This window comes from Triticum urartu, chromosome 3A (genome assembly GCF_056163025.1).
Source record: "Triticum urartu cultivar PI428250 chromosome 3A, HENAU_Tu73, whole genome shotgun sequence".
Taxonomy (NCBI): Eukaryota; Viridiplantae; Streptophyta; class Magnoliopsida; order Poales; family Poaceae; genus Triticum; species Triticum urartu.
The window spans coordinates 588,426,324-588,454,260 of record NC_141875.1 but is presented as its reverse complement, the minus strand read 5'-3'; the positions used below and the strand labels follow the sequence as shown (position 1 = coordinate 588,454,260).

General features: G+C 41.7%; 2 protein-coding genes and 1 pseudogene across 3 annotated transcripts; all 3 read right to left on the bottom strand.

Moving 5' to 3' along the window:
- Window positions 1-4,043: 4,043 nt before the first annotated feature.
- LOC125526823 (pyruvate kinase 1, cytosolic-like) lies at window positions 4,044-8,256 on the bottom strand. Its single transcript, XM_087515705.1, has 6 exons — window positions 8,151-8,256; window positions 7,386-7,507; window positions 7,217-7,300; window positions 6,339-6,398; window positions 5,621-5,766; window positions 4,044-5,529 (listed from the first exon to the last, which is right to left on the bottom strand). The coding sequence occupies exons 1-5, from the start codon at window positions 8,254-8,256 to the stop codon at window positions 5,671-5,673; spliced, it is 468 nt and encodes a 155-aa protein (XP_087371831.1). The 3' UTR covers window positions 4,044-5,529; window positions 5,621-5,670.
- Window positions 8,151-15,709, bottom strand: LOC125547010 (uncharacterized; annotated as a pseudogene). Its single transcript, XR_015599345.1, has 12 exons — window positions 15,590-15,709; window positions 14,938-15,474; window positions 13,057-13,078; window positions 12,756-12,850; window positions 12,571-12,666; window positions 11,246-11,377; window positions 10,976-11,092; window positions 10,665-10,834; window positions 10,232-10,280; window positions 8,708-10,149; window positions 8,492-8,570; window positions 8,151-8,280 (listed from the first exon to the last, which is right to left on the bottom strand). The product of XR_015599345.1 is annotated as an uncharacterized LOC125547010 (transcript).
- Window positions 15,710-17,749: 2,040 nt separating this feature from the next.
- On the bottom strand, window positions 17,750-24,519 carry LOC125547009 (crossover junction endonuclease MUS81-like). Its single transcript, XM_087515704.1, has 12 exons — window positions 24,353-24,519; window positions 21,962-22,072; window positions 20,718-20,887; window positions 20,596-20,631; window positions 20,410-20,480; window positions 20,227-20,333; window positions 19,671-19,731; window positions 19,106-19,264; window positions 18,643-18,722; window positions 18,256-18,490; window positions 18,078-18,164; window positions 17,750-17,854 (listed from the first exon to the last, which is right to left on the bottom strand). The coding sequence occupies exons 1-12, from the start codon at window positions 24,517-24,519 to the stop codon at window positions 17,750-17,752; spliced, it is 1,389 nt and encodes a 462-aa protein (XP_087371830.1).
- Window positions 24,520-27,937: the final 3,418 nt, after the last annotated feature.

Sequence of the window (27,937 nt, the reverse complement as noted above, 5' to 3'; positions counted from 1 at the left end):
TTTGTCTTCACTGAGTGACTGTGTGTTCTGTGTGGCTTCACAATATCTTCCTACTTGATCCTTACTACATTGCTGCTATTAGTCATTGTGCTTTCACTCTATTGAATACTTGACTATGGCTTGCCTAGTGTAGTCTACCTTCCACTGCAGGGTAATAGGTTTATTTCTATCGTTTGTCTTCATAACTTCCATGTTTTGAAGACTTTCATAAAAATCGCCTATTCACCCCCCCTCTAGTCGATATAACGCACTTTCAATATCTTTTACCTTTGGGGACATGTCTACATCCAATACAGTACTCAGTACTCAATCTCTACATGTCATCCCAGTCTTGGTACTCTTGTGGTTTCTTTTGTTTGCTCTGGCTTGTAGATGTATCTGTGTTATCTAACCTTGTTTACTCAGGTTCATTCCTTCCTAAGCCAACTCAAGACCACAAGGTAAGTATATGCATCACACTCATGTGCATGAGGATTTCTTGTTGATTTACATATTGTTTGCAAGGACTCATGAGCATGAAGGTACATTTCCTATATTCACATATTTTGCTCTGATGCATATAGCCAAGATACATGTAACACATTGCTTACTCTATCATGCTCATGCATTCACATGCTCCTATATTCCATATTTGCATGATTGCATACATATAGGGGGAGCCTATGCATGTTACATGTCTTTCCAAAGCTTTACTGGTTATTCTCTATATCTTTATCTAAAACTTTGATGTATGTTGTCATCAATTACCAAAAAGGGGGAGATTGAAAGCACAAGTGCTCCCTGGGTGATTTTGGTAATTAATGTCAACATATCTCTTGTTGGACTAATGTTTTCATCTAGTATGTTTCAGATAAGTTCAACAATGGAGTGGCGTGGATTAGAGGATGTGGAACCCCTTCAAGATGATAAGGACAAAGGATTGGCTCGAGCTCAAAGCTCAGGACTCTACATTTTCTATTTTAGTGATCTAAGATCACATTGAGTCCATAGGGAAGCCAATACTATTAAAAGGGGATGAGGTGTTGCTTAATGGCTTGCTTGCTCAAAGTGCTTAGTGATATGCTCCAAAGCCCTCAACCACTTTCTCACATCCACATATGTCCCAAACAAAAGTCAAACTCGGCCCTACCGAAATCTCCTATCCGGCGCCACTGAGTTCACTTGACATAACCACTGCCAGAAACCCTAGTCAATTCAGTCTCACCGATGGGATCTCGGTCTCACTGAGATGGGCTTGCCGATTCTCTATTGCCTATTGCAGTAATGGAGGTCTCACCGAAATATGCAATCGGTCTCACCGAGTTTGCTTGGCCAACTCTCTGTTTTGCTTATTACCCAAATCGGTCCCACCGAGTTTGTGTGATCGGTCCAACCGAGATAAGGCTTTACCCTAACCCTAGCACATCGGTCCTACCGAGTTGACCATATCGGTCCCACCGAAAATCCTAACGTTCACATTTTGAACTAAATCGTTCTGACCGAGTTTTCTGATTCGGTCCCATCGAGTTTGGTGATTTGTGTGTAACAGCTAGATTTTGTGTGGAGGCTATATATACCCCTCCACCCACTCTTCATTCATGAAGAGAGCCATCAGAACATGCCTACACTTCCAACATACATTTTCTGAGAGAGAACCACCTACACTTGTGTTGAGGTCAAGATATTCCATTCCAACCACATAAATCTTGATCTCTAGCCTTCCCCAAGTTGCTTTCCACTCAAATCATCTTTCCACCAAATCCAATCCTATGAGAGAGAGTTGTGTGTTGGGGAGACTATCATTTGAAGCACAAGAGCAAGGAGTTCATCATCAATACACCGTCCATTACCTTTTGGAGAGTGGTGTCTCCTAGATTGGTTAGGTGTCACTTGGGAGCCTCCGTCAAGATTGTGGAGTTGAACCAAGGAGTTTCTACGGGTAAGGAGATCGCCTACTTCGTGAAGATCTACCCTGGTGAGGCAAGTCCTTCGTGGGCGATGGCCATGGTGGGATAGACAAGGTTGCTTCTTCATGGACCCTTCGTGGATGGAGCCCTCCGTGGACTCGCTCAACCGTTACCCTTCGTGGGTTGAAGTCTCCATCAACGTGGATGTACGATAGCACCATCTATCGGAACCACGCCAAAAATCTCCGTGTCTCCAATTGCGTTTGCACACTCAAATCCCATCCCTTTACATTTTTGCAACTTGCATGATTTACTTTTTGCTGTTCATATACTCGTGTCATGCTTGCTTGGTATGTATTGTGAATGTTTAAACTTGTGCTAAAACTCCACTTCAACTTAAAGAAATTAAAAAATGTAACTTTTCTTACTAAGAGTCTATTCACCCCCTCTAGACACCTCTTCTTGGTCCTTTCACTTCCTTCCTATGCCTGCCACTAGATGTGATAGTAATTTACAACATTCCAATACGACAAGGTGGGGGCGTGGGATTTTGAGAAGTCGGGTGTCTACACTATAAAGTCACCATACCTGTCTCTAATGACTCAAAAGGAGTGAATGCTATCGAGGAAGGGACAACTATGGGTACCTCGACGATAGATGAACAGTTATGTAAGTCGGGTGGAAACTAAAGGTGGTGCCAAAAACCAGAGTGTTTCTAGTGGAGAGTGACTAAAGGAATTCTACCAAATGAATGCTCATTGCATAGATGACATATTCGTGATAGATATCAATGCAAGCTTTGTTTGGCAATGAACGAGCATCTGAAGCATATACGCACTGATTCACTGTTCACACGCCAAACGCTTTTGGGATGAAGCTCAGAAGTGGTTTGCCTACCACGACTTCACCTGCTTACTTGGTCACGCGACATTGTCAGCGCCCCAATGTTCTCCAATGGTGATAGAGCAGAGATAGTGCTGATCATGTGGTATATTTGGCATTCCCAAAATAGATGGACCCATGAGGGCGAACATGTCGATCCGGCAAATTCATTACGAACTATCAATGAAAATTTGGCTATCCTGAAGCTACCACAGGAACATGCACTCACTAGTAGAGAAATGGGTAGCCCCAACTTTAGTTCGTGGCACACCATTTCCAACCAACGCCACCACAATATTGTTTTTTTCAAATAGTGGTGGCATTTTGCATATTTGGCACGTCACGACAAACTGGCCCGGCCCATTTAGTTAGTATTGGTGTTGCCTTTTTTTCTAACACACCACAAATTGGCCTGTTTGTATTGACCGGGCACAATCTAATGCTTGTGATGTATTTCTATCAACGTCATAGGTAATTAATTTAGTGTTTGCATGGTGATTCCTAGTACACCATAAATAATTTTGAATCTTTTATAATCTAGAGTATTTTTATTGTTTCTGAGTTTTTTTTAACTTAAGTTTGTTTATTGTTTTTAAGTATTTATATAATTTTGACTCTTTAATGTTTTTGAGTCTTTTATTTTTCTGAAACTTTTATAATTTTGAGTCTTTCCATTATTTTGAGTTTATTTATTGTTTTTTGAGTTTCTTCCTCTTTTTAAGTATTTTATTATTCTAAATCTTTTATACTTTTGAGTCTTTTCTTGTTTTCGAGTCTTTTCATAATTTTGAGTCATTTATTATTTCAAGTCTGTTTATTGTTTTAAGTCTTTCTATTATTTTGAATCTTCTATAATTTTGAGTCTGTTATTTTTTTAGTATTCTATTTTTTAAAAATCTTTCATATTTTTTAGACTTTTATTTTTTAGAATATTTTAATTTTGAGTTTTTTTATTGTTTTTTATCCTTTTTATGGAAAAGGATGCATTCAATAGCTTGCCATCACATTGTGTGACTTCTACTCACTTCATTCACTACTATTCATTGAAAATATTTGGAGACCATGAAAGTTCTAAACAGAGGAGCTAACTGCAGTCCCCTCCACATGTTCTCATCCGGGCTTGGGACCGGCAAAGGCAGTGTTAAACTACAAAACTACAAAACTACAAAATACAAAAAAATTAGCAAACACCACAACCAATCATTCAGCTAAGCAACAAGCCACACAATCAACCAAAGGAAGTATTAGCACGACACACAATTGGCAATAAATATTCACGCAATGTTTTCACAAGATCGTAACACAGACATAGTTCAAAATCACATGGAAACACCGCTGAAATCATGCTTACCTCACTAGCAGAATCGCGGTTCAAATCATGTGTGCCCACACGAGCAGAGACACCGCTCACAACTCACAAGAGCACAACCAGAGGTTCAAATTACACATAAACAAAGAGCATCACACGTAATGGGGATTAAAAATTGAACACACAAAAGAAGTACTAAAGACCCAATGAGGGGCTGCGACATCGAAGACAAAGTAGTCAGACGGCATCTAATCCATACGGAACACACAACATGGACAACCTGCTGAAATGAAAATAAAGGTGAATCAAAGAAATTGAACACACAACATGGACAACCTGCTGCATCTAGGAAGTGAAGAAGCTCCATTCCTGAATACAAGTAAAACTGCATATTGTAAACTACCTGATTGTTCAAAAGTAACTAGCTAGTCCTGTTAAAGTAACTAGATAATTGCGGTCACGGGGCACATACTCATACACTAAGCTCCTGCAGTCGCATGTCTGGTACAATCTAATCACATCACTCATCTCAAATATACCACCGGTTTCCGTGATGTTATAGTACAAAATGACACTGAAATAGATATACATTGGTACTGGGGTACAGAGAACTTCCGCAAGAGTTCCAACACACAAAAAACAGTAGTAAAATCACCATTGGAATGAATAAAATGTACTGCTGCAAACAAAGACATTTATCTCTGAACTATATATGCTAACCATATCTTACAACAGATAATCAATTCAGAAACATAGCAAATGCTATTTAACATCCAAAAGAGGAAATAGAGGGGAAGATGGACCACATCTTTTAAAAAGTGCACAACAAAACCATTTATCATGCACAGAAAGTAACATCAGCTAGATTTCAAGTCTTGCATGCACAAAACTAATTAACAAGCTAACCGTCTAAGTAAACTAGAATGCCATCAGCCACAAATGTTAGAAGGTGAATATATATAAAATACAAAGGAGGTAAATGCAGCTCCCTCCACATTTTCACATCCGGGCTTGGGACCGGCAAAGGCAGTGTTAAACCACACCAATCATCAATCAAGCATACATGCCACACCATCAAACAAATGCAACATTCACACAGAGTCACACAAGCAGAGAGTCAAGCACACACAGAATCACACACACATAGTCAAGCCACACAGAGTCACACACACATAGTCAAGCCACAGAGAGTCAGACACACAGTCAGGCCACACACACACACAGTCAAGCCACACACACAAAGTCAAGCCACACACAGAGTCAAGCCACACACAAGTCACACACACACAGAACGGAGCACTTGCACACAAGAAACATACATAAATTGGGGCACAAACAGAAAGCTAATACATGCAAAACCGAAGTAAACTCAAAAGGCTACAAAAAATTTCCAGAACTTGAATGAGTAAACTGATTTCTCTAGAGGGGCGAGGGTGATCCAGATCTTCTTTCCTGAAAATAGGAAGTTAGTTAGAGGCTGATTAAGTGATTATCTTCATCAATACCCACAAGTTTGTAGGCACAGTATTCTTGTTCTACTTACTAGAGAAAGCAAGGCATGTAACATGAGCGACATTCTTATAGAAATTCTGGCTAAGGTAAGCCATGTGACTTGATCACACCAGATGCTTTGCCGTGGTCAAGAGCAACCTTCAACACTGATTCATTTCTAGTGCTAGTAGATTCAGCCTGCAGGGCAGAGAAACAATGGCAGTACAAATCACCAGGCAGACCAAGCTTCTTACTTGTTGGGTCCAAATCAAGGAATTCTAGCTACCTAATAATTCAAGGTGGATGCAAGATGAAACCTCCAAACATCAGCCTCACTGGTGCACACTAGCTTATAAGCTCAAGTATTGAGTTTATATTATACAGAATAAACACACCAGCCTACCACCAGTCATGTTCGAAATAATGTACTGATTAACCAAGCTTATGATGACTTGCCAACTATTCAAAAGTGAACTGCAGTCTAGTGTAGTGTTTATTCCATTTGTAAGTAGAAGATGATGCAAGCAAAAACCCTAAAAGCAGAATTAATTCACTGGCCTAGTGTATGTAAAGTGTCCACTTTTCACATATTGGGAATATGCACTAAGGCCAACTGCCATTATTCCCTTTATGTTCAGAACAAACACGTTGATATTTATAGGTAGTTCCTATTTTTCATATTATACATACTAGGTCATGTATTCTAAAATTGAAAAGAACCAACAAAGAATGGTTAATGTAGCCAACCGATCAAAGGCAGGTTAACTCACCAGTTGACGTGGATCAGCAAGCATGGGAAAGAGGCCTCTAACTATGAGTGATTGTCTTGCCTGCAGGAAGACAATGCAACAGATATGAGTTATAACAGTGGCACACTGCCAAACACCAAAGACAAGTCTTGGTCCAACATAAGCAGTATTGTTTCTTATCGGGCAAAATTCTATAGTACTCCCTCCATCCCCAATTACTTGTCTTGGATTTGTCTAGATAGGGATGTATTAGACACGTGGTAATACATATTAATTAGTGAATCTTGTTGAACACCACACTGTTTCTCATCAGGGTAAATTCTATAGTACATTAGCAAGTCCAGTTGAACAACATACTCCCAATCTTTCGGTTTGTTAGGCACATGCATATTTTCAGATCAACGATTTGGCCAATGAAATATGAGTTATGCTACAAAAGGTACACCATGGCAAACCTATTTCAAATACTAATTTCAATGGTATACTTCATATAATACATATTTCGTTGGTCAAACCGATGATCTAGAAATATAGGCGTCCCTTATAAACTGAAACGGAGGTAGTAGGAATTATGCACCAAGTAAAAATAAAGGAGCAATACATATCATCAATCTTTTGCTGAGAGAAAAGAAGGATGTTGTATCAAGGCAAAACCATGAAGGTTAAATGCTAAATGAATATTCTAGCATTACATGGCAAATACTTATATATTGTTCCTCTGTATTGAGTTGCACAATTGTGCAAGGTTCAGTGTTAGATTCGTCATTAACAAAAACTATAGCCTGAAGTTATCTTTAAAAGTTTGAAGATCAACATGCTAGTTCTGAATCATTATTACCTAGATATAGCACACACAGGAAGTACCAAAAAGGTTATGAGGAAAAAGGCTGTTCACATACTTCAAATGCCCCTGTGAAGCTCCACTTCAATTGATTTGTTTTTAGACGAGGAATGGCATGGTGGGCCTGTACTTGGCAATTAGCCTGCAGATACTCGATACGGCATAATATATCAATCAATTTCCATTAAACTACAAACATGAGGTGAAGCGCCTATAAGAAGAAATACTCTTTTTCTCCTGTCCAGATGAGGTGAAGAAAATGATGACCGAAGCCTTAACTTTGATTGCAGCCCGCACCTAGATAATAGGTAGTGAACTATTTCAGACTTATAAACCCAAGTGTCACAGACTGATATTCAATCAATGGGAGACAGAAATTGTTCCCTGTAAACACTAACAAAAGGTTGGAGAATGAAAAGAAACAAAATACGCACTTCAGAGGAAGCAATAGACTCCATGTGGGTCATGGGTTCTCCCACGTATTTCATGGTTCGCTTGAAGTACAAATCCTGGTTGAAGACATTCTCAGCCCGTGAAACAATTCATGAAAATATATCACCAAATATGAAGAGAGAAAAGGCAGGGAGGAGTGAGTTTCCATTAGATTCCATTAGAGTGCCAAAGATATACTTGTTGAGAACACATTTAGGGGCTGTTGGGAAGAATAGTATTTATTTGTAACATTTTAGTATTGAAGTCTGATTTGAACTACAAAAAGGAACCTATCAACAAATGCCCTCCCAAACAGGCCTCAAGAGAACATATATACCTCCAAAAGAAAGTTCACCTCAGCACAAATTCTGCCTACCGTTTAAATCCCAACTGGATACAACCCACGGAGAGTCTCGGCACCAAGGAGAATGGCATCACTACGAACAAAACAATTGTGATTCATGTTACAGCTTGTGTAGTTATAGTTTGTTTGGGTGCAGTAATGAGCAGCTGTACAGGATCACCAAAGTATAAGATATCTACAAGAGGCAAAAACTAACCATCCAGCACTGCATTTGCCACATCAGTTGCATCTGCACGAGTAGGCCTTAGGTTGTCCGTCATACTGTCCACAACACAAGTAACAGCAGCAGGTTTTCCAGCCATGTTGCACTTGTGCAGAGCAAACTTCTGAAATAAGAACACTTAAAGAACAACAAAGTAGTACTCAATAGAGAAAAATACATGTTAATTACTATCAACGTTAGGAATATTTTCCAAAGTATGAAGTGCAAACAAACATGTGATATTCAACAAAATATCAATATAAAAAATTTCAATCTGTTGGGAAAGATGGCACTGTGAAGTAGTACACTCTAAATATCGACATAGAGTTACTTACTTGCCACACATCTTCTGCATGCCTTGTATAAGAAAGATAGGAAGTCAATCTTGTTTGGAGCATCCCATTTTTTCATAACCTGAAAGTGGCGCATGCTCATAAAGTCATATAATGGGTTACAGCAAGGAGCTCCAGTTTCATGAAAAAAATGACATGTAAAGTCTAGCACCAAGTTAATACAAGGAGCAAGAGAGATTCTTGGGAGGAGTTCCTTACATCTTTATCCTCGTCAGACAACGTGGGCATGTCAATATGAATCTGGGAGCAGTGCAATGTGAAGGCATAATAATCACAAAAAAGTTTAGAAAAATAATAGCGCCAGGTCTGTTACCTACTACCAATACCAAAATTAGATTACAATCAACAAACAACAATCAATCAATTGTAATAACCATGAACAAACAACAACCAATCGTGTCATATAAACATGTAATATCTCAAGGCAACAAACAACAATCAATTGGCATACATGGTTTGTACCTTCTCAAGGCAATCAATCAAACACCAAACAATAATCCATCTCAAGGCAATCAATCAAGCAACAAACAACAATCCATCTCAAGGCAATCAATCAAACAACAAACAACAATCCATCTCAAGCCAATCAATCAAACAATAAACAACAATCCATCTCAAGCCAATCAATCAAACAACAAACAACAATCAATCAATCGTGCCATATGGGAACATAAGCAAACCATGATAACGATAAACAATTGAAAAGAACAGCATCAGAACAACTGTAACAGGCAAGAACAGGATTCTCTACATCTAGGATGGGAGCACACACGCCTGTCGGTAGAACAAGGATCGACAAAGGGCAACCAGAGTATCAAGCGCATGCGTTTGAGATATGAAAATAATCGACGAACAACGCATGTGGTGGAATAGAGGGAACGATTTGACACTGCTCCAATTTCCGAACCAAGAACCCATCGTTCCTGCAACCGTCGCCCCGACACGAACACAAAACACAGGATCGACAGATAACAGAAGCGTGTGCACAAGTAAACGCAGGAAATATCGCTCCACCGTGAACATGAAACGCATGATCGATAGATAACAGAAGCGCACGCACAAGTAAACACGGGAAATATCGCTCCACCGTGAACACAAAACGCAGGAACAGAAGTTTCTCAAACAGACTTTAGTTCACAAACCAGACCGACCGACCGCTCGCTTGCTCGCCCGCTTCCTCCCAGAGTCGCAGGGACAGAGACCCCAGACGAGACGGCCCCAAGAACACGCGAGAGCATCAGGGCGACAGCGAGGACAAGCAAAATCATATCACAAGCGATTCTAAAGTGACGAGGAGGACGAGTAAATCAAACCAAACGTGATTTTCTATCTAAACGAGTGAATCTAGGACGAGCAAAATCAGTCGAATTAGACGCACTTCAAGGCAGATGAATCGAGAACGAGCAAAATGACAAATCATATGCGATTCTTCTAATCTAAATGGACGAATCAGAGGCGAGAGGAGAGGGAATCAGGGACGAATTGCCTCACCAGACGCGAGAGGAGGAGAGGCACGAACCGAGGATGAATTGCTTCACCAGACGCGAGAGGAGGAGAGGTAAGCCATTCATACCTAAAAAGTATATGTTTCAAGTTGGCAACAGCGGTTGTCTCTCATTAGTTCCAAGCCGATGGCTAGCCTGAAATGACATGAGCAACTTAAAGTGTGAGTGTGATGTAAATGATATTTCTATTATTCTTGAATCAAGAAAAGTAGCTTACATCATTGGCAGCACCAGCAGTCATATTTACAAATGAAGATTCATATGACCTGTTATGTAAAAAACATCATATGAGTCAAAGATACTTAGAAATCAGTTTATGATCATAACAACATAAGTAATTATTCATGTGTGTATATCTAAGTTATCAAGGAATCAAGGATTCAGTATAAAACAAGTCAGACAAACTGATCAAAATTCAAACTCTGACCATTTGAAAGCATAAAAACTTATCGATGATTTATAGTCCTGCAACTCCAATGAGTCACCTGGTTTGTCGTCTTTGACTTTAGCTATAGCTGAGAAGAACTAAGAACAAATAGAAGTAACTAGTGTGTTTCAAAATTAGCAAACAATCCCACCCGGGGGGGGGGGGGGGGGGGGGGGGGAATGTATTTCAGCAAACCATAAAAATAGAACAATCAAAAGAATACCTCTCTCGACATTGCTTGCCTATACATCCACCCATGGCGTACTTCTGTGTCGAGGAGCATGCCGTGGACTCATACTTGGCCCAATCAGTCTTGTACATGTGAGCAATCTCAGGCACCAGAGGATCATTGGGGTTGGGGTCCGTCAGCAACAAATAGATTGACAGGAGGACCTGTTAACAGAGACGGGTAAATGTTAGAGAAACATACATGAAGAATTTTTGTGAGATTAAGTTGTTGAAGTAACCAAGCTTATATAAGCAACAAGCTTTAAGCAAAAATGGAACAACCAAGCTAGGAATGTAGATCATTACCTTTGATATGGTCAAAGTCGGGCTCTACTGTTCCTTGAGAATGTCAAGGCAAATGTTGCCGTTGCTGTTAATGTTTGGGTGGAAGCGGAAGTGGAACACCTTGGTGCGGAAAGAGACCTGAAATATGTTCATGTCTGAATGTTAAGATAGCAAGCAGCAGCAAACTAATTGTTTGAGGACCCCAAGACATTTGTGTAACTGCAATTCCAATATCATAGAATCAATATGAACCCCTTTTTACAAAGGTTAGCTCGGTACACCGGAAATTACCTTCGGGGGCTTGAAGGGATAATCCAGTGGGAAATGGATGTTCACCAAAAATAGGCCACCAGTAAACGGGCTGTCCAAGGGTCCCATGATACTGGCCTGCCAGTGGAACATGTCCTCACCTACAGGACCTTCCTGAATAAAAGGAAAGTAATACATATTACACAACAGTCAGACAAGCATTTGTATGAAGCCAGTCAAGTATGAGTAAGAAACAAGTCATATTTGCTGCGTGTGCGCGCTATTGCCCCCCACACACATACCACATGAGGGGTAAAAGAGTCTTCTCAGGTGTCATTTAGGCTCAAAATGGACGAAAATGTCATATAGGAAATAAAATTTAGAACTTGTGTCAAATAGGGAAGAAAAACTTTTCCAGTGTCAAATAAGGAAGCAGATTTTAAGATAGTGTCAAATAAGGAATTTTCTCCTTTAGTTATCTGTGAACAAGTTCAGAATTAGGCATGAAATTATATGTGTGAAGAATCATGATATACCCGTCCAGTACAATGATTAGAATAATTCAAAGTTCATTATTCTTAATTTCAAGAGGTTAGTGGAACCAACTGTTGTATTAGAAAACATCAAGTCATCCAGGAGGCCAGGACATCCACTAAAGCCACTTATTCTCCACAAAAACACAGAACATCAGGTTTACACACATTATGAATGCTGAAGTTGTTTCAGTAATTATACTTATTCCAGTATGCGTTAATAGACTAAGGAAGACAGGTGACCATTGCCACCTCACCTCCTAAAACATAGTTCACTCTCGAAAATTCTCCCTATTTATTTGGTTGGTACTGCTTAAGTTTCTTAAATAGTCTAGTCCATGCCTAACAGATTAGATTGGAACTGTTTATGTTTCTTATATAGTGCTAGTCATGCCTAACTGTCCATATAAAATGTGAAGTGCTTGGCAATTTTAATTTCTTTTGGTTATGGCAGTTAAGATAGCATATAGTGCTACAGGGTGGTGCATGTTCTGCCCATGTGGTACTGGTACTGACTGTAAATTGTAATAAGGTTGGCATACTTTATAACCTAACAGAACAAAATCCAAGGGTTTTTTTAAATGGCCTGCTCAGAAGATACATCACACACTTGACATGAGTCAATCATATTAGTAGTCCATGTACAGTTCATAAGCAGTATTCTCCACCAATCAATCCAGCAAACCTAAAAGCACTGCAAGAGCACAGCTAAATAATCAACAACCTAACCACCATGACCAGTAACAACAGTTAACAACCAGGCCACGCCAACGGCGCGCTCATCAATTCGGGGCAAGATCTAGACGGAATCAAAAGGGACAGAGGGGAAATCACCTGCACTGAGGTGGGAGGGTCCTTCTGCGGGTCCTTGCAATGAGACCATTTTGTTGGTCCATACTTTCTTACAAGATCAATAATTTTGTCATCTTCCTGTAGAAAAAATATCATAATCATAAATATAACTATAAAATGTGCAAAAGGTTTGTTTTTCGAGCAAAGTCAGGAGTGCAGTGCCAAACCTCTTGAGTCCAAGGACCTTTGATGAGTTCAGGGTTAAGAACCTTCTGCCATGGATGTAAATATTGTACCTCTGTCCTATCCAGAAAGAGCTCAGCTGCATAGATAGATGCCGACAAAATATATGAGCTCACCACACTTGCATATACAGAACATCATCCAAGCAAGTATGGCATTACTATATAACTAGCTAAAATGTGGGCTATGCATTCATAAGGTTACCATTACCAGCCATGAGATAAACATTTGTGTAAAATATAGGAACGAGTAAAATTCGAGAGGGATTATCATCGAAACACATACCAGGTTGATGAGCGATCCACGGCTTCAGTTAAAACACCAGTAGCACACCATCAGAACAACGATAATGAATCAAATTAGGCACCATGAAAACATCCATTCAAATATCAGGTGCCAATATCTAAAACCAAAAGTTCCAGTAGCAAAATTTGGGTAAATAAACACTTTGGGACTACAGGCATCAGCATCACAAAATGTACAGAATGTAAATATACCTGCACTATATGCCAACTCAACCCATCAGTGTCCTTAGCAACACAATAAAGAGCAAATGTGATGTGTCCATATCAACATGTTTGTACCTTAAATACTTAGAAAAGCATTGCATAATCACAAAAAAGTTCAGAAAAAAGAATAGTGCAAGGTCTGTTACCTAAGATCAGGAACTACAAATACCAAAGTTTGATACCAATCAACAAACAACAAGCAATCAAGCAATCAATCAACAAACAGCAAACATCAATCAATCAATCAATCAATCAACAAATAGCAATCAATCAATCAATCATAATAACCATACGCAAACAACAATCAATCATGCCATATAAACATGTAGCATCTCAAGCCAAATTTGTAGGTTAATAACTTGAATAAAACACATCATGGCTAGTATACTAACACAGAAGTCACATCAGATTTGAATCAGTGAACTTCAAAAGGGAACAAAGAGCAGTAGAAATGCAGTATTGGTAAACATGATTAATTATTAGGAAAAGAAGTGAAAACAAATAGGGAAAAGGGTGCTCTGATGAGTGGATGCATTGGATATGAAAACAAGCAGGGAAAACGTGATTATGATGCATTGGATGCCAAATCGGCCACGCAAAGAAGTGGAAACCAAGCAAGTGATTGTTACAAGAGTCAGGCTTTTCTTCTCATCCTATCATCCTAATTTATCAACAGGAAAGAAGCCTCACATCACAGTACCCACGGCCTACATGGTTTGCGCCCTTGAACACGAATCATCATATATTGAAACATAAGTAAAGCATGATAACAAGAAACAAGTTGAACACGCATCATCATCATCATATATTGGAACATAAGCAAAGCATGATAGCAAGAACAAGCGTAAGAGACAAGAAGAAGATTCTCTGCATCTAGGACGGGAGCACACACGCCTGCCGGTAGAACAAGAATGGACAGAGGGAAACCAGAGTATCACAAGGGCGCATGCGTTTAAGATATGAAAATAACCGACGAACAACGCAGGCAGGATCATAAGATAATAGAAGCGCACGCACAAGTCTCTCAAACAGAAACGCAAGAAGCATCGCTCCACGCTAGCACGAAATGCAGGATCGTCAGGTAACAGACGCGCACGCGCAAGGTTCTCAAACAGAAATGCAGGAACCATCGCTCGACCACGAAAATGAAACGCAGGATCGTCAGATAACAGCAGCGCACGAACAAGTTTCTCGAACAGACTGGTTAGCTCGCAAACAAGACGGTGACCCAAACCGACCGACGGACCACTCGCTTCCTCCCAGAGTCGCGGACCCCCGACGAGACATCCCCAAGAACACGCGAGAGCATCAGGGCAACGGCGAGGACGGGCAAGAATCAAATCACACGCGACTTTGAACTGACGACGACGGCGAGGACGAGCAAGTCAAACCGGACACGCATTTCTATCTAAACGTTCGAATCGAGGACGAGCGAAATCAACTGAATCAGGCGCGGTTCAGAACAGAGGAACTGAGGACGAGCAGAATCGAACAAATCAGAAGCGACTCTTCTATCTACTCTAAACGATGGACGAATTCGAGCGAGAACGAGCAACATGGAACCAGACGCAAGAGGAGGAGAGGTAGGAACCAAGGACGAACTGCCTCACCGGACGCGAGATGAGGAGAGGCAAGAACCGAGGACGAGTCGCCTCACCGGACGCGAGAGGAGGAGAGGGACGAGTCGAGGACGAGCGCGCGCGGCTGGCGCACGACGCCGGTGCCCCCGCCGCCGGTCGCCCGCCACTTGGCAGAGCCCCCCCGCGTCCTCGGTGAGCGGCGCGGCCCCACAGGCGGAGAGGAGAGGGAGCAGGGCGCGAGCTGGCGGACGGACTTGGAATCGGCGGCCGGAACCGAGACCACCACGTGGCCAGGACGGGCCAAGGACGAAGGAAGGAGGCGAGAGGCGTGGCCCGGACGGGGAGAGGAGGAGCGGGCCGGGCAAAGGGCGGAGCTTTATAGGCGGGGTGGAGGCAGTGGCGGCGGGCGGAGGCTTGTCCTTGCCGAGGTGCGCGTGGCGTGGGTGCGGATACGAAAGGCAAGTGGAGCGGGGCTGGATCCGGAGCGGAGGCGGTGGCGGAACGAGAGTTTTCCAGGCAGCTGATGCCCGTGAGTACCGTTGCCGTGCCTCTTTCCTTTTTTTTTGTTTCGGATCAGATTGGTTGCGTGGTGAAAACAAATGTGTTAGAAACACCTACCACTGCCAAAAAATATAAAAATACCACGTTTTTTTTCTAGCACCAACTTATTAAGTGTAAAAAAAATATGGCCCGGATATAATAGCTTAGGATACGTATAGGATTGGTTACTGCTCTAGCTTTTGTTGCTTTCATCCACTTTCTCGCCTCTCCTTCCCTCCCGTCGTCGGTGTAGGCGGCGGCGGGGCGTTTCTCCCCTCCTGATGGTGTGCGCAACGCGGGATGCGGCATCGTGCCGGGGGCGCGGCGGCAACGAGTCAGACGGGCGCGCCGGTGGCATGGGCGGATGGCAGGGCTGCGGCGGCTGTGCGAATTCCGAAGGTAGGTGCTCGGGGTGCTCGATGAACTTTCTTTCAAATTCGATGATTTTTTCAGATTTAGTGAAGTGTTTTTCAAATTTGATGAACTTTTTTTCAAATTCAATGAAATTATTTTCAGAAATCGATAAACCTTTTCAATTTTTGTGAACTTTTTCCCGAAATCGATTAACTTTTTTAAAAATATGTGATTTTTTTCAAATTCAATAAACTTTTTTTCAAATTCATGATCGTGTTTTAAGTTTGTGAACTTGTCTTTCAAAAACCATGGACTTTTTTAGTTCACTATTTAAAAAAACTTATTTTTTCAAAAGTCAACTGGTTGACCGCGACCGGTCTAACGCAATCAAGAGAACTAGGAAACCAGTCAACTGCTATTTTCTTCTTGGGCCGGCCCATGAGCGGGGCGCATGGGTGCCAAGAAGCTCAACAAAGCGCCCTATAGAATCTTTCACTGGACCCAAGGGGCGGTGGTCTGTTCCCGCTTGGCGCCATGCGCCAAAGCGGTATGGGTTGCGATTCTTTGTTTTCTTCTTTCTTTATGGTTCTTTCAGGTCTCCTGCGTTGCACTCCAAGGGCACATCTCCGTAAGACCACCACCTAAATGACAACAAAGCGATGCTCTGACTAGGTTGAACAATTTCTTTTTGCAACAACAGGCTATATTGAATTACTTAGGAGGATTACAATGTGTGTGAATACATCCTAGAAGAAAAGCAGGGGTGTAATTCACCAAGATACATCTTCTACAATCCTCACTAGCCTATTTGGCACACATGTGTGCCGCTTCATTTGCTTGTCGGTTGATATGGACAATGGAGCAAGATTGAAAACTAGATCTCGCGTCTACATTTGCTTTTCAGTTTGATATGGACAATGGAGCCAGGTCTGCTCCTGAAAAGTTTGCCTCATTTAGCATTCGCACATCTTGAGCATCACTTTCGATGATTACCTTGAGATGTCCAAGAGCAAGACGAATGCCATCACGAAGCCCCAAGGCTTCCATAGTGCTTGTATTTTGTGCAAACCGATACCAAAATTGCTTGTGCCCGAACCAGTGCTTCGATATGGTCCCGAAGAACAACTACCGTACTACCATAGCCATCTTGCTCGTAATAGCTCGCGTCAACAATGACCTTGATGATCTCGGGACGTATCCAGACCGATTTCTCCCTCGGCTCTCGTGTTGCCTTCGAGCCCACTAGCGCAGCTAGATCATGGATGGCATCAATGGCCCATTTGAAGTTCTCCATCTTTCCTATTGTTTCTTTCAGTCCAAATTGTCCAACAACCACACGAAATGATAACAGCATGCAGTTCTGAAACTTGTTTGCCATCAACAATATCTGCAGCCCTTGAATCCGGATGGAGAAGGGATCCTAGCCGTAAGGAAGCAACGACGTTCCATCGTCTCCTCAACACCACAATCTTCACAAAATAGAATCTGCTCAACATGTCGTTCTTGCAGAACATGGATATGCCGCCGACCAAAGAGCGCTTTCAGGTTCCATCAAGCACATGGATCGAAAAGATAAAACCATGGGGTCGAGTGGGTCTACGCTCACTTTGCCAGCGAGCTAAATTCTAATACCTACCTTCGCTGCTTCCATGCAAGCAAGGTCGAGATAACACGAGACAGAACATGATCCAAGCAACTGAGTCAAGAGCTAATATTAGTATATGTACACACACTAAGCCTAATGCAATACATTAACACTGCGACTCCATAATTTGCGGGATGCAATTCTACTACGTACGAGTAGTAATTTAAACGGGGAGCGAGGCTTCGCTAAGGCGTTCTTTTAGGTGGTGGTTACATGTTCAGTGACTTTCAGTGCTCCAAGGCACCAGGCACAGCACAAAAAGGTTCCCTCCTGTCTTCACCTTGGGAACTTGTGTAGGCGGTCCGAAATCACTGCGGCGGTGACCAAAAGACCGGCTAAGTACGGGGTGTTCATCCTTCCACCCAGATGAGATTGAAGATGTTCTTGCTAGCCCCCGCGTTGACCATGTCGCTCTTGTTCTTCAGCATCTCCTCCTGGGCATGCCTATCGCCATCCTTCAAAGTTACAAGGATAAACTTTTAGTTCTACAGACGTGTTGAATTGTTCTGTACATCAATAGTACAAGAAGCAGCTAAGGATGTGTGTGTGTGTGTTCATACACTGGTCACATCTGTTCCAATGCGTAAGTAAGATTGTATAAGTTGTATATGTGAAGAACATTGTATAAGTTCTATATGTAAAGACCATTGTATAAGTTGAAAGGAAAAGAGGACTCACAAGCATGGTGTACGCCTTAGCAAGTGAGGGAAGAGTGGGGTAGAGACTCGTGACAGCAAGAGCAGCTTCTTCTGTCACTTGTGGCACCTGATTTACATGCACAATAAATGAGAAAACTACTGCATGAAATGGACTACCCGGCAAACTTTGGTGGAGGTGGCCGTATTCGTCCAGTTACCTGCATAAGCTGAAGGGCGAATATGTCGCTCATAGTGACCTTCTCAAGGTCAGAACACCTTTTCACAAACTCATCGTAAGTCAGGCAAACTCGAGAGCTGTCAGCACCAGCAGAGAAGTTTCTGCTGTAGTAGTCAATTATCGAGCATGTGAAGTGGCCATATTTCTTTTCGGTATCAGCATACCCAGTGGTTCTTTGGACATCAAATCCTTCAAGAACCTCAGTAGTGAAGCAGCTGAAATAAAAAGCATGTGGAGGAGAGTTAATAGGGCATACGGCTGACAGTCAAAGCATTGGAACAATATTTAATAATGTTAAACAACGAGAAAAAGTACTGTCATTCAGGGGTTAGCATGATCGTCCAGGCTTCATGAGAAGAGTACATTCGCTATTTTAACGCTCTCTGATCCATCTATAGTGTTTACATCTCCTTCAACTAGATATATTAGCTTCCTTAGCCCACATTTCTGTAAAGGATACAACAAATGGAGGTATCACGTCGTATTGTTGCTAAAATAACCACAGCAAACCCATATATATGGACAAGAAATACAGTTTCTTTGGGAAGAGATGCACAATCTACATGCTCAAGCTTATGTCTGCTAATAACGTCGTCCTTCACATCTCCCACTCAAATATGGGCTATGCTTTTTAATTAGTGATAACAAAGAATAAGGAAAAAATTTCCTCGGCTAAAATTGGACTCAAGCAACATCTAATCACAGGGGATAGCATGTGGGCTGCCCTTTTTTACTATCAGTGAGAAATTGAAAGCATGAAGAACTGGGAAAGTTAAGATGGAAGGTTTATAATATTAATGACAAAAATCAAAGTTATTTTCAGATGGTACCTTCAGTCTTAGTTTTTGATCTTTGTATCTGTTGTCTTTAATTGAGCCAAGTAAATCATCCACATTTTTCCTTTCAACAATGAAATCAAGAACATACTCCATGTCAAGTTCTTTATGGCGAGGAATCCAAAGAGCATCTCCAACAGGAAAGTGTTTAATCTGGATGACATGGTTCAAACAGAAGGATCAACACCATTTTCTTTGGCACATTATATGAACAGTTCAATCTATGCAAAGCAACTTTGGTAACATTATTATGCCGTCTCCTTGCGCACAAGCAAGAAAAATATGCAGTCGGCAATCATCAACACGGTGGGGCAGCGACCAACATATCAGATAATTAATCCAGCAGTACAGAGCATTTAATTTAGAGCCATGTTGATGCATATAATGACTTTTAGTAGTGTATTTTGGTTGTTTGAAGAAATGAACAGGAAGACAATGTCTTCCTGTTCAATGCAATGAAACGCAACTCTTTTGTGTTTTCTCGAAAAAAAGAAGAAGAAAGGAAAAGGCAAGCAGTGTTAAACAAAGAAGAGTTCACATAACTCTCAATCCAACTAACCTCTACAGGAATATTAAACTGCGAGCGTATATTATCAACAACTTTTCTTCTGTCACGGGGCCTGCATAAAAAGGGAGCAATCATAAGAGAACTGAATTCTGATACATAGATGGATGATTAAATAAAACATAAAAAACTAATGGGTGCAACAATAATCAATTTGTTTCCTTGGAAAATAATTTATAAATAACATGCAGAATCTAAATTTTATATACAGAAGCAGAAGGTTAAACAGTTTAAGTAACACGAGATAACGAATCAAAGTGCCATCAAAGTTCACAATTCCAGCAATAAGTGGATAAATATGTGAAATCCCTTGCCTATCTTACTTTAACAGAAATAATATTAACATGAAGAATAGAATGCCCTTGCAGGTCATGCGAAAAAGAGACTAGGTACGCATACTCCCAATCCTCAGTTACTTTACCCTCCTCAAAAGATGTTTTTTTGGGAGGGGGGGGGTGCCTAAATATATTGTTTATTTGCTAAGACAGCCTTATTATGATCCTACTTAAATATCAGATACAACTCATGAGTAAGATACGATCATACAGACCCGAAAGTATCTCGATCATCCAATATCAGCACCACTTCATAAACTTTCCGAAAACTTTCATTAGATTGATGAGGTGGCATAGCTAGTAAAGACTTTTCAGCAGAACCCTGACGTTAGAAAAGAAAATGTTGCATTACGTTCCATTTGAAAAAGAAGGGTACGGAAAGCGAAAGTCAAGTGTACCATTGCACTGAACGATTGCTGTCCAAACATTCCTCGAGATGAAAGAGGAGAATTAGTAGCACGATTGTTGCCTGAAAAAAATGGCATTAACTACAAAGATCAGCGGGTTGTAATATTTTGCTTATGGAATATATCATCATATTATATACAAAGAAAGCATGCTAATACCAAAGGAACTCGAACTGCCTGCTTTTGAGTTTGGAAGTCCACTTCTTTCAGAACCTGCAATTGAGTAAAAGGAATTTATTATAGTGTTGCTGCGGTACAATAATTGGTTATCTAGAAATTCATGCTGCATGAGCAGAAACCTTTATTAATACCTATCAGGGGATTGCTGCCGTCGTATTCATCAGAATCTGAATCACTGAGCACAACTGCAGGATGACCGGCCGCCGTTAAAGGTCCTGCAGGATCATCCAATCCAGACCGTGCAAGACAATCGCGAGCTGTCTCTTTGCCTTTTTCTGTTAGGTAATACCTGCAGCAAAATCATACGGTAAGCCCCAAGTCTATGCTTATTATCTCAACAGAATGTGTGTTCTTGGCAAATAAAGCCCCAGAGAGAAAGAGGAGATGCAAACTGAACAGGGTGAGCTTCTGCTTGTATTCAGGGTGGAAATAAAAGAGATAACTGTAGGACCAAAGTAATGAGCAAGATCTGGTTCATGTAGCAAACTAGCATACATCTGGAACATTCCCAAATGGCCACATGTGCAAGATTTTTATAAACATGTTTCAGGTTCATATTGTGGACCAGATAAGTTCAAAGGACCTATGGAATTGGACATGCCTGCTTCTATTCCATCAATAGAAAATTGATGATATACCACCGCAGAGCTATATTTTTAAAAGATATATTTTCTTAATTATCTCAAAAGATTAGAGGGCATTATATTACCTAAAGGCGCCGACAAGCATCAGCAAGCAAACTATCAGATGTTGATACTCTGCTAGCATATATATGACTTCACTGCTACACTGTATCAAACTTCTCCGACCAAGAGAAAAAACTGAAGTAGGAATGTTTCTTGATACAAGTTAAATTACTAGAGAACACATGTACCAAACAGCAAAAGCACACCAGAGTCAAAGGTTAGCCGCATTTTTGGATCTTGCCGATCCACACTCAGACCAAAACATGTGAGAGGCTTTTCTATCCGGTGAGTGTCGCAAGAGCATGAATCGGATAAACTAGTGCATACACAATCATACTTAAATACATGAGAACCCTATGAACCCTCTAATGAGAGTTAAGTTCGTGCATACAAGTGTAATATTTTATAGGTCTGGTATCTCCTTGAGTTTGAGTCCATTATAATATCATTTTATCATTTAAGAAAAATCAGGCAAAGTAAAAAGTTCACAATCAATAGCTAGCAGAGCCACAATAGTACATTATACAGCAATAGCCAGTGATGTGAAGGTAATGAAACTTATTTGGTCTAATACGTGAGTATAAAATGTATTGGGTTTACCCCCCTAAAGATCCAATCCTTTTTAGTAAATGACAGAAAAACATAACATTAACATGGGGATGAGCCTAGTACATTACTTTGTAGGATTACTCTTTTTCTCAACCAGATCCTTATTTGTTAACGTCTTCATGCTATTCCATCCAGTGTAACTGCAACCTTCATTCCGAGAATTCCTACTGTTGTTTGGGCTGCTCATAATACAACAGAGACAGTTAGTGATGCACTAAAATATCAGCTGAAATCAGCAACCGTGGCATATACTGAATCACTGAAACTGTACCATATCCTTAGTCCTTTTCAGGTATTTCAGGATGTTCTTGACCGTTGTCCAGTGATCCACTCCTGGATTACTGCTAAACTAATAGCAAGGCACACATCAGGTCTGGTACACATCATTGCATACATGATAGAACCTATGACTGAGGCATAGGGAATGACTTTCATTTTCTCTCTATCTTATGAAGTGGTCGGGCATTGAGTCTGACTCAACTTCACACCTTGTAACACAGGCAAGAACCCTTTATTTGACTGATCCATTTCGAACTTCTTCAAAACTTTATCAAGGTATCTGCTTTGTGAAAGTCCAATTAAGCGTCTTGATCTATCTCTATAGATCTTCATTGGTACATGTCGGTCCTAAACAAACATTTTTAACCCCTTTCCGCGACGGCATTCAGAACCGTTGCCAAGTGAGTGTGGGCGATAGGGGGGGTCCTTCCCACATGACCCAGAAACCGTTGGGGATATGCCCTTCTGGCACACACGCTGGGCAAAATGAGGTCGTGTGCGACCGGCGAGGACTCAAATATAGAAATACGTATAGTAGTGCTAAAAAATACAATTATACAAGCGAAATCATTTCCAGTTGTAAGTACATCCCACACAGTCAGTCACCAATAAATGTTTCCGTTGGTATATACATCCCACACAGTCACTACAAGGAAAACGTTTGCGTAAGGTGGCGTAACACAAACAGTTTTGAAGAGAATGTCGTGTGTGAATGTTCATTGATCCAACACGGTCTATTCCTAGAAACTATGTGTGTTGCATGAGGTCATCGCCCACGGTGTTTTCTGATTAACCGTTTGCAATAGGAAAACCCAATTAGCAAGATAATTAGCCAATTAGCGGGCTAATTGCCCTATTATTAATAATCCATTTACTAATCTAATTGACATTCATATTAAGCACATAATATATTCCATTTCCATATTAAGGAAGAAGGATTTCATAATTGAAATACAACGGAGTACAACATGATATAGCTTCAGCACTCAGCTATCCCATTACACAACTGCACCAGCAGCAAGTTTCACATGCAACATCTAGAACCATTCGAAATTAGCATCATAGACGGTACATAGAGAGATGCATCTTATATGGAAAACTGCTGAAGCAGAAGGCAAATATTGAGCCTTCATTCATGTTGCAGGTCTTTGCAACTTTAGGTCAGTGCCTGTGGATGATTGACCGTCCATCCTTCGACCTCTTCAGGAACACTTTAATATTGAACCATGAGTGTTGTATGAAAACTTCCCTCGCCTCCTGACCACAGAGGTGGTTTGAGAGGTAATCATCAGTGAACCCTGAAAACAAGGATGTGCATAAATATATTCTCTATATTGGAAACGGGGCAAAGGAATAAAAAAGGCAAGGTATAATAGTTAGTACCATCTTGTAAACCTCAGTGCTTCCCATTGTTTTCCTGCAACACATATAAGGTAGTTAGTCATCGGGTTAAGTAAGGGTTCACATGCTATCAGTAAAATATGTTGATGAAAAATAAGCACATTGCAGACTCATCAGATTAATTCAAGCCATATGGAAACCCCATTTATCCAAACCAAGCATGATTAAAAACTAGCAAATGTAGCACTTGTATATGTTTCTCATGTATTAAGTGACATGGTATACAATTACAGAATGCAGCCACAACAATTGAACATCACATTGCGGAATTGAACCAAGCAGTTAACTAAACACCACAACAAATGAACCAAATGTTAACTGAGCACCACATTGCACAATATAACATACTCCTAATATAAGATCAGCCAGTTAACCAAACCAAGCATGCTTAACAACTTGGAAATATTGCACCCTGAAGAATTGAACATCACATTTGCAGAATTGAACCAAGCAGTTAACTGAACACCACATTGCATGACATATAGAACATATACACTATAGCAGAAGATTGCATGGTAAAAGTAGATAGCACAATTCACTAGAATTTGTTAAGGAAAGGCAGTAGCTAGCAAACTGAACATGGGTCCTTATAGTGAGCTAATAAGACAAGCTACTCCTCATTGTCAGAGATATCGATGACGATTGGCTCCTTGGACATGGAAGAGGGTGAGGCCTCCGCATCATGGGTGCCTTCGTTGTAGTGGTTAGTTGCCTAAGCTGCTTCGGGCACCAACCTGTTGGTTCTCGAGATGAGGTAAGCACGTGCATGCTGAGAAAACACCTCGTAGTCTTCATTGAAGGCACCGAAGGTGGCCTCAAGAAAACGCCACGAGTTGTCATTTAAAGTAGCCAACAGCGTCGCGGTGTCGGCGCGCGAGGCGTCAATGGTGGCCTCGATGGCGAGGTGCTCCTCCAAGACCTGGGGGTTGGCACGAATGGCAGCCATCGCGACCTCATCCGTGCGTGCAGCCGCGATTTGCTTCTCCGCTGCTAAATGCTCCTTGAGGTCCTGGCTATACTGCGTGCACCATGGCATGTGGGTGGAAGGTGTCGCGCTCACGTCGGCGGTCGGGGCATGTGGGATGTGGAAGGAGGAGAAGGATGGGGGTCAGGTGTGGATTACCTGCCTGGATAGGCGAGGTCGAGCAGCGTGAAGGAGGGTCACCGGCGCTACAAGCAAGGAGTGAATGTTTCAACTTGGAAAGGAAGGAGGAAACATGGGAAATGTTTCTTTTGGTAAGGGGGAGGGGGCGGGGGAGGTAGATATTTCCGCGGAAGCTGAAAATTTGGAATCGCTTCAGCCAAAAAACTGGGGCGCTAAGTGTCATAAGACACGGTCCCTTATTCAGACACGGTCCGAAGATATTTTGTGCTGCATCTCACACGGTTGGTTATAATAAACTGTGTGGGATCTACTTGATTTTTCGTCTTGATTTGAATTACATATTGGGGTCACAGTTGCCATGGACAGTGTTTGAATTGCTAGACCTTTTATCTATAGTGATCATAAAAGAATTGGAATTATTCAGGGTTCGTTTGGACATTTTATGCATTAAGTGAGTTTTCAATGCATTTATGTGCATAATTCAAATTTGAACTACATGCACATGCTCCGATGCATATAAATTGGTTGAAAATCAAATATGCGTCCTTGGGTGCATGCTTAGGTCCCATGCAAGAAATGGGAATGAATTTCAAACACCAGGGCACCGTTGTTTGCCGGCAAAACATTGAGATGCCTGGTTTTTAAATTCGAGTAAATCCAAAACTCGTTTGAAATTCATGAAACTTGGCATGCTATCATGGAGCGGCATCAACATGCCATGGTAATTTTTTTGTCCCATTTGGGGTAGGTTTGGGTATATGCTTCTCACAAACCAGAGCTTCTCACAACAAGCATGATGGTTTCTGTAGGGAACGCCTCACCTTTGGGGACGAAATGATATCCATTGCCTCTTATTGCTTTCAAAAAATTTCTCATGTCAACATAGAACAACATGAGTGTTGTGTTACTTTTTGTGATTTTCAGGGTTCGTTTGGACATTTTTATGCATCAAGTGAGTTTTAATGCATTTATGTGCATAATTCAAATTTGAACTACACGCACATGCTCCAGTGCATATAAATTGCTTGAAAAATCAAATATGTGTCCTTGGGTGCATGCTTAGGTCCCATGCAAGAAATGGGAATGAATTTAAAACACCAAGGCACCGTTGATTGCCGACAAAACATTGAGATGCATGGTTTTTAAATTCTAGTAAATTCAAAACTCGTCTGAAATTCATGAAACTTGGCATGCTATCATGGAGCGGCATCAACATGCCGTGGTAAAATTTTTGTCCCATTTGGGGCAGGTTTGGGTATATGCTTCTCACAACAAGCATGATGGTTTCGGTACGGAACGCCCCACCTTTGGGCACGAAACAATATCCATTGCCTCTTATTGCTTTCAAAAATTTTCTCGTGTCAACATAGAACAACAAGTGTGCTGTGTTATTGTTTTCGGGGTTCGTTTGGACATTTTTATGCATTAAGTGAGTTTTCAATGCATTTATGTGCATAATTGAAATTTGAACTACATGCACATGCTCCAGTGCATATAAATTGGTTGAAAAACCAAATCTGTGTCCTTGGGTGCATGCTAGGTCCCATGCAAGAAATGGGAATGAATTTCAAACACCAGGGCACCGTTGATTGCCAGCAAAACATTGAGATGCATGGTTTTTAAATTCTAGTAAATTCAAAACTCGTCCGAAATTCATGAAACTTTGCATGCTATCATGGAGCGGCACAACATGCCGTGGTAAATTTTTTGTCCCATTTGGGGCATGTTTGGATATATGCTTCTCACAACAAGCATGATGTTTTCGGTAGGGAACGCCCCACCTTTGGGGACGAAATGATATCCATTGCCTCTTATTGCTTTCAAAAATTTTCTCGTGTCAACATAGAACAATAGGAGTGTTGTGTTATTTTTTGTGATTTTTCGGGTTCGTTTGGACATTTTTATGCATTAAGTGAGTTTTCAATGCATTTATGTGCATAATTCAAATTTGTACTACATCCACATGCTCCAGTGCATATAAATCGGTTGAAAAATTAAATCTGTGTCCTTGGGTGCATGCTTAGGTCCCATGCAAGAAATGGGAATGAATTTCAAACACCAAGATCGTGGGAGGTGGTGGTGGGTGGCGGGACTAGCGGCACGTGATGGTGGGGTGGGGCGCATCGGTGCGTGTGGTGGAGGGAGGTCACCGGAGGAGGGAGTGGGTAGCGTGTGTGTTTTGTGTTTGTAGTGTTAGCAGAATAAGGTTAGGTGTTATTAGAATAAGACTCTTAAGGGTGGTATCATAATATACCCACCATATATATATGTATATAGTTGCTCACCGTTGGGGCGACCGTGGAGTGCTCTGCTCACGTCCCTCCGTGCGCGCTCTACCAACGGTTGGGCATGCGCACGATCACGTCGAGGGCCCCGTATGCATGCGGTTGCGCCGCACGCGTTGCCACGCGATGCAGTTACGTGCGGCACGATGGATATATGCGCTGCAAATTAGAACTACCATCAGGGCCTGCCGATATTCCTGGCCATTCAGCTTCCCCTTTAATTCCCGTGGCCATTATAACCTTAGTCTCTTCAACCTTTCGATCGCGCCCCACAACACAACAAGCACATGCACGACAACACATAGAGAGGGGATGTCTAGTGGCGCTCCGATGGAGTTCGGCGAGCATAGAGTGGAGACCCACGCGAGCGAGACTGATCTCTCGGTGGTGTACACCATCGACCCGGCCGTGGTGGACGACTACATCCACAACGTTCAACAGTTGCTTGCTGGAGACAAGTACAAGGTGGTCGGCATCGACCTCGAGTACACCACCGATCGTCCCGGCATATATCGGCAGGTTGGCGTCGCCCAGTTGTGCGTGCGCCATCATGTCCTCATCTACCACTACTGCATGGCCATAGAGCCTTGCGACCATTTCAACAGGTTTGTCAACAGCACTGACTACAAGTTCGCCACGGTGGAAACCACCAACGTTGTAAAAGCGCTCACTATTACAGGCTTGGACTGCAAGAACCTTGTCTAAATCCATGACCACTACAGGGTTTGGGGCAGCACGAAGGACTCCCTGGTCGAACTCGCCTCGGCCATCATCGACCCCTACTACGAAAAGATGAAGCAGGATGCCGAGAGAACAAGTCCCGCATCCTGGCACGGGGCCTGGATGCAGCAACTGGATGAACCTCACCTCAGGTTTGCAGCCAAGAGCGTGTAAACATGCTATGAGATGCATAGGCGGATCATTGACATGAGGAAGTGCCTCGTTACCAAAATCGACGAGCCTAGATCAAGCCA

Excerpts from the sequence above, each read along its gene's own strand:
- LOC125526823 (XM_087515705.1), bottom strand. The coding sequence starts at position 8,256 with ATGGCTGGAAAACCTGCTGCTGTTACTTGTGTTGTGGACAGTATGACG. Across the intron at positions 6,399-7,216 it reads GCTTCACAGGGGCATTTGAA|GCAAGACAATCACTCATAGT; the intron begins GTATGTGAACAG and ends GTCTTCCTGCAG. Across the intron at positions 5,767-6,338 it reads TTGCTGATCCACGTCAACTG|GCTGAATCTACTAGCACTAG; the intron begins GTGAGTTAACCT and ends TCTGCCCTGCAG.
- LOC125547009 (XM_087515704.1), bottom strand. The coding sequence starts at position 24,519 with ATGGCTGCCATTCGTGCCAACCCCCAGGTCTTGGAGGAGCACCTCGCC. Across the intron at positions 20,481-20,595 it reads ACTTCCAAACTCAAAAGCAG|GCAACAATCGTGCTACTAAT; the intron begins GCAGTTCGAGTT and ends CATTTTTTTCAG. Across the intron at positions 18,491-18,642 it reads TCAGAGAGCGTTAAAATAGC|CTGCTTCACTACTGAGGTTC; the intron begins GAATGTACTCTT and ends TTTTTATTTCAG.